Here is an 11,044-nt window from a genome sequence, read left to right on the forward strand (position 1 = left end):
TGGAATGTGTTGAATGACGGTAAGATCATATCTCTAGCATCGATAGATACCTTTTTAATGCTGATTTTCTAAAATGGCTTAACATGATTTATCTTATGATATACCGATGCTAGAGACATGATCTTACCGTCATTCAACACATCTCATTGAGATGGTTCTAATGAACTAAATATTGTTTCAACTTTCAATACAATCAGTAAAAGATGGGTTATATCTTAGATCGGAATTTTTATTTTTTGACGTTCAAAAGTTTAAAAAAATGCAAAAATTAAGATAACTCATTATGTAGTGATCAAAAAAAATGAAAAAGGGCTCATTAGATTCAGTTCATTAAGACCTATTAAATGATGCTAAGATTATTTCTTTAGGATTAATAGATATGATTTTATCGCTAGTATTGCACATGTTTTTATACAATCACTGGTTGCTGAGTTATTTCGATTTTTGCATTTTTTCTTAAAATAAAATAGAACTGAACTAAACCAAACGGTTCTGGTTTCAAAACTGAACTGAAAACTGAACCGAATTTTTGTTCAGTTTCAAATCGGTTCTTGGTTCAAACCAAAACTGTTCAGAGCTCTAATTAAATTATTTGGTAAAATTTGAAATTGCTGTAGTTGTATAGTAATAGCATCATTTGGTATTACCATTCTTTTGATGATGAGTGGTAAAACTGCATATAGTTAATTCAAAATTCCACTTAAATTAAATGAATTTTCAATATGTAGTATTTTACAAAATAGCAAAGAAGTCCAATTAATTATTTTTTTATTTAGGATAAAATTCCTATAATTCATAAATTTATATTTGAAACATTTAATTGATATTACTCAAGTAAATAGTAGTAAAGTCTTTATATTTAAGTAATCTTTGTTAAATTCTTTCAGTCATACTTTATGCCTTTCACACTGAAGTTGTTTTTGCAAACTTAAGTTATTTATATTTATGAAGAAATATGAAAATGATAAAATTGTTGATTAATATAAGATTTTATCAAACTGATGATATTTATGAAAACCTAAAATAAAGAAATTTTGCTAAATTTCTTTTGAAAATTAACAATAGCAAATATTCTGTTATTCTAGATATAAATAACATAATAAACATAATGGACCATTCTTCAAATATGGTAATTCCTAAAGAAAAATTATTAGATCTTATTAATTATAATATTTTATTTATCCAAACTTAATCAAAAATTTTAGCAATATGCTATTTTCTTTCTAATAATTAACCAATTTTCAGGTGAATTTTTGTACATACTCTGTAAATTTAATAGATGATAATAACATGAAACAGCTTTAATTATATTCACCAGAATTTTTAAGATCATTAAGAATTTTTAGCTTTTTGCCTGATGAATTAAAATTAAAAATGAGAGTTCTGATCATATTCTTACGAAATCTAAATTCTTTTCAAGGACTTTGCAATAGAATTTAATTAATTTGTTATAATCTTCATAGCAAAGTAATCAATACAGAAACTATGACAAATCTACATATTAGTAGTTGTATTTTTATACCCTTTGTTTTAAAATGTTACCAATTTCTACTACATGTATTTTTCATAACAGTCAATAACCATATAGATTTCTATTTACTATAATTGAATTTTTTATATAGTCAACTATATATTGCTTTCATTTAATAATTACTTCATATCAATACATTAAAATTTTTATTAATGATGACTAAAAATACTAAATAAAAACATTATCTAAGGTTGCTTGTCTAAACCTCTTCAAAATCCTACGATTAGTTTTGTCAAAATTTTACTATAGATTTATTATAGTTTTGGCAGAGTTTTGGCAGTTTTAGCATTTATAATAAGTTTCAGCAGTTTTGCCTTTCTCCAAAGTTTTGCCAGTTTTTTAATATAACTTTAATATAGTTTTAGCAGAATTTCACTTTTTGGCGAAACGCCATCTTGCCTAAACCCCTAGGTTTCGGCAAGCAACCTTAACATTATCTATAGTGAAATTTTTTAATAAATAATATTTCAGTATTAATAAAATAAAAAATTTTATACTTTTAATACTTCTATAGTGAAATGTTGTTAAGTAATGCAATATATGATGGTGACTTTATTATAAGATTTAAAAGATTTAATATATTTTGACTTAATTTACTAAGTCACCTAAATGCTATACTACTAATTGTCAAAATATTTAATTATTTATACTAAATTTCAAAATATTTTATATAATATATATTATTTATAGGGTTTTGCAATTTGATTTAATATTTGACATTTAATTTGAATTTAACAAATTCAAATCAGTTTAATTTGAATTTGATTTGATTTGAAAATTCTTTAATTTAATTAGTCAATTTGATAAATATTTAATATGATTTAAATTTAATTTGATTTGACAAATTCAAATTAGCTTTATATAATTTAATTTTAAGAAACCCTAATTATTTATATATATATAGGATGAAAATTTTGAAAAAATACTTCTAAAATAAAAATTTCATATACAGTCGACTCCTTATATAGTCACCCCCTGTATAATTACATCATATAAAATTCCCCTTTATAAGCACACCATATTTTGGCCCAATGTACTAATAAATATATTAAAAACCTCTTTTGTAACACAACATACGACTTTTTTATAATCACATCCTTTTTTTCAGTTCTGAGGGTGTAACTATAAAGGGTGGATAACTGTAACTAATAAATAACTTTTATAATTAATTTATCTATATATTATTCAGAATTCTAAGTAAACAACATATGTATTTTTATAATTTGAATAATAATTTAAATATCTTTTATCTAACTCAGTAAATATATATATAGTTAAATTTTTTAATTTATAATAATTCAATTAATATTAGTACTAAAAATACAATTTTACTATTATTAAATTTCTTTTATTAAATGAATTTAAATCAGTAGATTATTTAAAAAACAGGAGTAAATAGAATAAAAAATTTGAAAAATACCTCTAAAATAAGTAACTTTTATAGTTAATTTATTTATATATTATTCAAAATCCTATTTTAAATCTTTTTTTACTATATATAAAATGGGATATTTTCAAAATTTCTTATTTTATATACCTATTTCTAAGTGATTCAGTTAAGGTTGCTTGCCGAAACCTAGGGGTTTAGGCAAGATGGCATTTCGCCGAAAAGCGAAATTCTGCCGAAACTATATTAAAGTTATATTAAAAAACTGGCGAAACTTTGGAGAAAGGCGAAACTGCCGAAACTTATTATAAATGCCGAAACTGCCGAAACTCTGCCGAAACTATAATAAATCTATAGTAAAATTTTGACGAAACTAATCGTAGGTTTTTGAAGAAGTTTAGACAAACAACCATAGATTCAGTAATCGGATTTTGACAAATTTAAGTTTATTGGATCCATCTTAATAAGATGAATCCAATGGTAATAAAATTACATTTAAAAATGCATTTTACTATACATTATCTCTAAGTTATTTAAGAAATATCTTAATAAAATAAATCTATTTATCCTTTTATAATTACTATTGAGAAGTTAATGCAAATTAATACTTGCAAAAACTAGTAAATTTGAAAATATTATACATTTTTTTTCTTTAATGTTCATTTTATCTTTTTATATAAAATAGTTTAAAATTAAAGGATTTACCTATATAAGAATATTTGCTCATTTCTTCTCATCAAATGATAAACACAAAGTTTGCTTTATCTGATATAAACTTTATGAAACCGTAATATCAATGCTATCCAAAACAGAAATTTTATTTTTATAAATAAAATAAAGGTGGAAATTGCTGCAGAGTTTAAAAAAAGACACAGTAATTAAGATTGCTTATAGGTAAAGCAAAGATTCTTCTATAAAGTCTTAATATCTGTCAAAAGATATAATTCAGTATATACTGTTAAAACAAATGCAAATAACCAAACCAAAAGACTTGTATAAATAAACTAATTGGCAATACATATATAAAAGATATTTACAACTTTTATTTTACAATGATCAAGTCAACAATATCCTTTCAATTCGTGCAATGATTAGTTTAACATTCTTTCACATTTAACGTTCTAAAGCTTTTAACACTTCAATCATAAATTAAGTTATTTCTATATAAATGAATGAATACTTTCTAGAGAATAAAATTTTTGTACATAGTAACCTAAAAATCATCTCATTACATATGTTGCTCTTCAATATATTATAAAATGATTGCAGAATTACATTATATAAATTTCTCACATTTTGTCACAAATTAATGTTTATAAATCATTAAAAATAAAATAAATAACGACCCGACCCAATGTTGTTTTAAAATTTAAAAAAAATTTTTATTCATCATCCGTAAACAAATCGGGAATTGCAACAGGAGTAACAGGGGGAGAAACTCTCGTTGGTGAAAATATACTGTCCAAAGTGGATTTACTAAATATTCCTGAATTAGGTCCTGATAATACTTCGTGACTTCTTTGATTAACAATACGGGTTTTATCATAAGAATGAAAAGAAATATTTGATGATTTAGAAGAATCAAAATTATTTCCAAAATTACTGAAAGAAACGAAAGGGTCCGCATCATTTGAAGTAGAAGAATTATTCGTATTTGTAATTGCAGTCTTTGAATTAGAAACGACTTTCGGTGACATCTGAGCATTGATAACTTCTTTCGGTGAAAGGGGGGTTCGATCTGCAGAAGAATATGAAGATCGAGAAGAATTTTTTGATGTGGTCAAAGATGAATTACTTTTCTTTGATGATAAAGGTGGAGGTCTTGAAATCCGTCTTGAACTAGTTGTAGGTGAAGATGTTTCACTTGATGGAGTTGTTGGCGAACCCGTACTTGTTGGCGACACTGAAGAAGCAGGTGACAATGAAGATGGAGATACGGGGGCGATGGATGCCGTGATAACATGAAACCTTCCAGTTCCACCTTTCACAGTAGTTTGTTGTTGCTGCTGCTGCTGTTGTGGAATGGTCAATAACCCTTCAGGAGCAAATAAAGGAGTTTTTGGTGGAGAGTCATTACTATTATTACTATTATTACTATTTAAATTTCCTCTGGAGAGACTATTGCTACGACGATGGCTTATTAAAAGCAGCTCGCTTTCTATACTTGAACTACGTGAATGTGTTCTCTTTAAATCACCCTTTCCATGAGTTGGAGAGCTAGGCAACACATTATTGTTATTATTATTCCCCAATTTCAAAGTTTTTTCAAATTCCACCAATTGATAAACAAGACTCATATTCGGACTAATATAAGGACTTTTATCTTTGACATATTCGTAAGCTTGATTAAGAGTCATTCTATTAACTTTCATCACATAGCTAATAATAAGTGAAGCTGAACGTGAAACACCACATTGACAATGAACAAGAATATTTCTACCAGCTGAACGAGCCTCATCAATAAATGCAAACGCAGGTATAAAATCAGCAATAAGATTTTCTTGATTATGAGTCCAAAAGAATTTTTTATATTTCAAAGGTTTAAAATCTGAAGTTGCAGGAACTACAAGTGGAATTCCTGATAACATAGCTCCATGAGCCAACTGCAAAGAATTTGAACGTGCCGAAACTCGTTTCTGTAATGAAGAATTTGACCTTAAAGCACCGAATGGAGAAGGAGGTACAATTGGTGAATCAAGTTGCATTGAAAAATTCAAAGGTGATTGAATTGCTGTGGAAAAACTATCTTCTGATGAAACTGAAGAATTTGTTTGAAGTCCTGGTGAAATTTGATGAAAAGAATCAGCAAAATATGAAGAGTTTGCATTCGTAATTTCTTCAAGATATGGATTTTCAACTTCTTTCCCAACATTTAAAATAAATTCGATATTAAGTCTATTAAGCATCGAACGATTTGCAGCATTTATTTCGGAACCAAGATATAAATTTGGTAAAATTTGTATGGGTTCATCTTTATATGGCAAATCATCTCCGATTGCATTTTCGGTCTTTGAAATTAATACCATTGGATCTGCTACATTAGAGTTCAAAGGTCCTTTATTCTGATATACACATATAGGAGTTGAAGGACGTCTATTATGTGTATGAGTCGTGGAATTTGGAGGTAATTGAGGCGAAGAAGGAGCTGAAATTGAAGAACGAACTGGAGGTACAACTAATTGTAAATTTTTCATATTTCTACGTCCCTTTGAAGAAGGGGGACTTGGTAAAGGACTTTTTTCACCTGTCGAACCATTTTGATTTATAGTATCATTGCTTGCAGCAATAGTTAAATTATTTTGGTTATCTTGTTTCGTAAATGTTGCCGTCCTATTTGACAATTTCCATGAAGTTGAACCATCAACAGATACATTAATACTTGGAGGAGCCATCGACATTTTTTTGTGTAAAGGAGCTTGAGGAACTTTGAATTGATTTGTATCTTCTACCAAAGATGATGGTCGGGAACCGAACGGATATGATCTTTTTACTGCGCTGGTCATGTAATTTAGAGGTCAACACCTTTAGTGCAAATTTTTCCAAATTCCTAAAAAAAAAAAATTTTTTTTTCTTTTCTTTTTTTCTGACTGCTAAATATCAATTATAATTTGAAGAACTTTGGATTACAAGGGAATTTTTTTTCTTAGAAAGGATATAAAATTATATGCTTGGAATATTATAAATATTATTAAAAAGCTTTGAACAGTCCAGCTGTACAAATATTTTTTTATCAAAAGAGGTGTTTATTGATTAAACAATCTCTAGATGTTAAAAAATGTAGTAGAACTTTTATCGTCCGTTTATCACTCCGTTCGTAAAATACTTGAAATATAACAGGAGAGAATATCGAAAGAAAAAACGTTCTACAGTATTATTAGCTGAAAAGAGCTAACTAAACCGTGGCCCGAGCGAAATGAGGAAAGGAAAATCGTATTAAAGGAAATCTAAAAAGGTATATACAAGTACATATATATATCAATATATATAAGTATGTATGTGAGTGAAAAAGGGCAAAAGACGAGGTTTTTATAAGGATTTTCTTTTTGAGTCAGGTGCGGGAAAATATAGAAAAAAAGCTAGTGTGGGGTAGTTGGCAAAACGTCTATATTCGGCGTTAAATTTTTTAACAAAAAAAGTAATAGACTCAAAAGGTAAGGAGTGTATTATAATGTGTCCTGACACAGGATAATATCCGACCCGACTCCAGAAAAAAATCCCAAAAGCATCAAAAAAAAAAAAACGTCGAGGGATAATAATAAGGGACAAAAAGTTTTTTTATTTTTTTTTTTTGAGGAAGGAAACAAAAGAAAGAGCCAAAACAAAAAATAATTTCTAAAACTAAATAATACAATTACGGAAAAATGAACGGAAATAAAAATCTTCGATGTTTGCCAATTAAATTTAAGACATTAAACAAACGTGGTAATAAAAAGAAGAAACACAGAGGACACAGCATTAATTCAGTGTACACACAAATTACCGTACATACCTCAATATCGATTGTCGATTAAAAACTTCTTAATGTAAAAAAGGGAATCAAATGATTACTATTTTTATCGCTTATATTACATACAATTAAATATTTTTTTTTTTTTCGTAAGTTTTGAAAATTTTTTTTAGTTCTTGAAAAAAGCTCACAAAGACTTCTATTTATTCATTTTCAAGTTTACACTAATTTAACGTAATACTACATATGTTAACCAATGATAAAAATGTGGTCTTATAAAAAAGAAAAGCCAAGTGGAAAATCATAATAAATAATTAAGCAATTTATTAAATAAATAAATATAAATATCTATTTTAAAAGGTCAATCTAGATTATATGTTTGTTTCTATATTTAGAATTGCTTTATATAATATTACAACTAATATACTTCAATGGGTAAAGTAAAAGAGTTGACACCATGGTCTAGTCAAAAAGGTCAATCCACGTGGTATAAATTTTTATACAAAGGGTTCCGAGTTTCAAAATTTCATTCAAAACCATATTTATATTGAAATAATTAGGATTAAAATTTTTTTTTTTTTGATTTTTTGAATTTTTCATCGAGTACTAATTTCTATAATTATTATTAAATGAGAAAATCACATACATTTTCGTTGATCATTATTTCAAATTAAATGATAATAAATTATGTCTGTAAATCTTCGTTTTATTATCACAATAGAAAATAACACTATCTAAACAACACCTATAATATTTATCCATTACTTCCAAAGTTTTCGTAAACTTTCATTTTGTTCTTCTCCTTTCTTCATAACTTTAGCTACCGCCATTTCAAAATCTTCTTGTGTTACATGCACGCGACGTTCTCGAAGAGCATACATACCTGCTTCCGTACAAACTGCCTTGACTTCGGCACCACTAGATCCTGTCATTTTCTCTGCTATTTTACGTAAATTAATCCCACGTGTTAAATTCATTTTACGCGAATGAATTTTTAAAATATCAGCACGTGCCTGTAAAATCAAATATATTTATTTTTTTCTTTAAAAACCATTTAATCATTATGAATTTAAATTATTACATACAGCCTCAGATGGTGGAGGGAATTCAATTTTTCTGTCAATACGACCAGGTCGCAGCAGCGCTGGATCAAGAATATCAATACGATTTGTTGCCATAATAACCTACATAAATTTAATTAGATACTTGTATAATAAATATGAATTATTGCAAATATCATATACTTGGTTACCTTAATATTTTTTGTTGGTTCAAAACCATCTAACTGGTTGAGTAATTCTAACATTGTTCTTTGCACTTCCGAATCACCTCCTCCTGAACCTGACTCTATACGTGAAGATCCAATCGAATCAATTTCATCCATAAATATAATAGATGGTGCATGCTCTCTACAAAATTTTAGATTAATCTTGTACAAAAATTTTTTCCTAAAAATTGAATATCTTCCTAAAAATAAAAGACTTATACCTTGCCATAACGAATAGTTCTCTGACCATTCGACTTCCTTCTCCAATGTATTTTTGCACTAACTCTGAACCGGAAACACGAATGAATTTACAATCTGTATGATGAGCAACAGCACGTGCCAGTAGAGTTTTCCCAGTGCCAGGAGGTCCATATAACAAAACTCCCTAAAATAATTTATCATAAAAGCAAAAAATTTTTATATTTACAGTCAGACCTCGATATACCGATATTCGATATACCGATATACATTAAAAACTCGATATAACGATAAAATTTACTTTCCCACTATATAATTCGATATAACGATATTTTTCAAGATTTTCATATGGATCCAACATATCGTTATATCGGATTTGACTGTATATTAAACATCAACATATCGTACCTTAGGTTGAGCGATACCCAAACTTTCGAATAATTCAGGATGTTTTACTGGTAATTCTATAACTTCTTTTATTTCTTTAATTTGTTTATCTAATCCTCCTACCATTTCATACGTTGAATCTGGTACTTTTTCAACCATCATTAATGAGACAAGTGGATCAACTTTATTAGGCAAAATTTTGTGAAGTGTGTATGAATCATTGCGAAGAGCAACTCTACAAGTTGGTGTGATTTGATTGATATCAATGTCTGGAGCAATATCAACAACATATTTTCCTTCTGGATGTACTTTAACAAGAACTTTTTTCTTTCCCATAAGTTTAACTACTTCACCAACATATGATCCGGGTTCTTGCAAAAGCTGTAGTTCCTCTCTAAGCAATCGAACTAGTATATTTCATTTAAGGAAAATGAAAAATTGGAAAAAAATTTTCAGAATCTTTTGAATTTTTTACTATTAAAATTCGACATTTACTAATCATGCCAAATTTTGTTAACTAACATACCTTTAGCGTTCAATGCATTTCTTTGCGCTTCCAAACGCCTTAAATTTTGTGTCTTTTCATTAATTGTCAGCTCCGCTTCTTCAATTTTTGTCCGATAGTAGTTCTTTATACCTTCTCTACCCATAATTTGTTAGAAAATAAGAAGTAAAAAAAAATAGATATGAATTACGTATTTATATATTATTAATTTTGAAATTTGATTGGGTTAAAAATTGTACTTACCAAATTTAGTATGAAAACGAATTTATATCTTTTTTTTAAAAAAATTTTTGATCTCAAAAAACATGAATACCATAAATATCATAAAGTTCGGTCTTTTATCCATTAAACCGAATACAATACTTTTAAATAGTACTTTGGTAATTTCACGAATATAATTATTCTTAATCAATTACTGATTTAATTCGGAAATTTTTTTTTTTAGCGAAAATATGCTCGAGCATATAAAACTACAGCTAACCAAATTAATAAAGGAAATGTAATAAAACATAAAAATAAACAATATATGGTAACAAAGATAGATTCGCGTTTTACAGGGAGAGGAAGTGCGACAACTAAGGTAACTTTTATTAGTATTTATTTTATATTTTAAAAATAATTTACGAATTCTTGTTTCGCAGGATAGTTCGAATTAAAAGATATTATAACCGGTAAAATAATTGTGGAAAGAGTAAGACCTAATGAATCATTTGAAGGTAATCCAAACTTACTTTTTCGAATCCTATAGAATGATCCTAACATAATTTCATGTCTTTAGTGTCAACTCTTAATGATAAACTTTATACATACTTATACTCTGATAAAAAGAAAGTATATTTATCTAATCCTGAAACTTATGAAGAAATTGAAATTGATGTCGATAAAGTTGAAGGTACTGTTATTTTATAATATCGATTGATCTAATTTACTTTATGGCTTCATAATTTTGTTTTTACAGGTAATGAAAAGCATTTACAATTATTGGAAGGTAAATATTTAAGCTATAAATTAATTTTAATTATAATAATCATTTTATTATATGTTAATTATATATATTTCTTTGTAGATGATATGAAAGTTACGGTTTCATTTTTAGAAACAGAGAAAGGTTTAAGTCCAATTTCATTTCGTCTTCCTCAAATGCACGCATATGTAGTTATTGGTACAACACCAATTGTTGGTAACGCTTCTAAAGGGACAGCTGTTAAAGTAGTAGAAATACGCGATGGAATTCAAATTAATGTTCCAGAATTTGTAAACGTTGGTGATAAAATTGTCATTACTTTAAATGATTTAAGATATTTTAAAAGAGCATAAGTTCT

General features: G+C 27.4%; 3 protein-coding genes across 3 annotated transcripts; 1 reads left to right on the forward strand and 2 right to left on the reverse strand.

Annotated features, from left to right (window-relative positions):
* Window positions 1-3,924: 3,924 nt before the first annotated feature.
* On the reverse strand, window positions 3,925-7,341 carry OCT59_010844 (uncharacterized protein). The gene has a single exon (XM_066136142.1). It carries the CDS (start codon window positions 6,419-6,421, stop codon window positions 4,301-4,303), a length of 2,121 nt encoding a protein of 706 aa, XP_066000799.1. The 5' UTR covers window positions 6,422-7,341; the 3' UTR covers window positions 3,925-4,300.
* A 690-nt stretch (window positions 7,342-8,031) lies between these two features.
* On the reverse strand, window positions 8,032-9,888 carry OCT59_010845 (26S protease regulatory subunit 8). The gene is made up of 6 exons (XM_025316465.2): window positions 9,744-9,888; window positions 9,239-9,624; window positions 8,854-9,017; window positions 8,618-8,774; window positions 8,451-8,549; window positions 8,032-8,378 (listed from the first exon to the last, which is right to left on the reverse strand). The coding sequence occupies exons 1-6, from the start codon at window positions 9,865-9,867 to the stop codon at window positions 8,127-8,129; spliced, it is 1,182 nt and encodes a 393-aa protein (XP_025180365.1). The 5' UTR covers window positions 9,868-9,888; the 3' UTR covers window positions 8,032-8,126.
* A 139-nt stretch (window positions 9,889-10,027) lies between these two features.
* On the forward strand, window positions 10,028-11,039 carry OCT59_010846 (uncharacterized protein; the record flags this gene model as incomplete). The annotated part of the gene is made up of 6 exons (XM_066136143.1): window positions 10,028-10,102; window positions 10,168-10,302; window positions 10,369-10,438; window positions 10,501-10,614; window positions 10,681-10,710; window positions 10,789-11,039. 6 exons carry the CDS (start codon window positions 10,028-10,030, stop codon window positions 11,037-11,039), a joined length of 675 nt encoding a protein of 224 aa, XP_066000800.1.
* Between the last annotated feature and the right edge of the window lie 5 nt (window positions 11,040-11,044).

Source organism: Rhizophagus irregularis, chromosome 19, assembly GCF_026210795.1.
Source record: "Rhizophagus irregularis chromosome 19, complete sequence".
In the NCBI taxonomy this organism is placed as follows: Eukaryota; Fungi; Glomeromycota; class Glomeromycetes; order Glomerales; family Glomeraceae; genus Rhizophagus; species Rhizophagus irregularis.

What these genes read in the sequence shown, in the direction of transcription:
- OCT59_010845 (XM_025316465.2), bottom strand. Translation starts at nt 9,867, where the DNA reads ATGGGTAGAGAAGGTATAAAGAACTACTATCGGACAAAAATTGAAGAA. An exon ending in AAATGCATTGAACGCTAAAG is followed by an intron (nt 9,625 to 9,743) that starts GTATGTTAGTTA and finishes GAAATATACTAG; the next exon opens with TTCGATTGCTTAGAGAGGAA. An exon ending in TGGGTATCGCTCAACCTAAG is followed by an intron (nt 9,018 to 9,238) that starts GTACGATATGTT and finishes AAATTATTTTAG; the next exon opens with GGAGTTTTGTTATATGGACC.
- OCT59_010844 (XM_066136142.1), bottom strand. Translation starts at nt 6,421, where the DNA reads ATGACCAGCGCAGTAAAAAGATCATATCCGTTCGGTTCCCGACCATCA.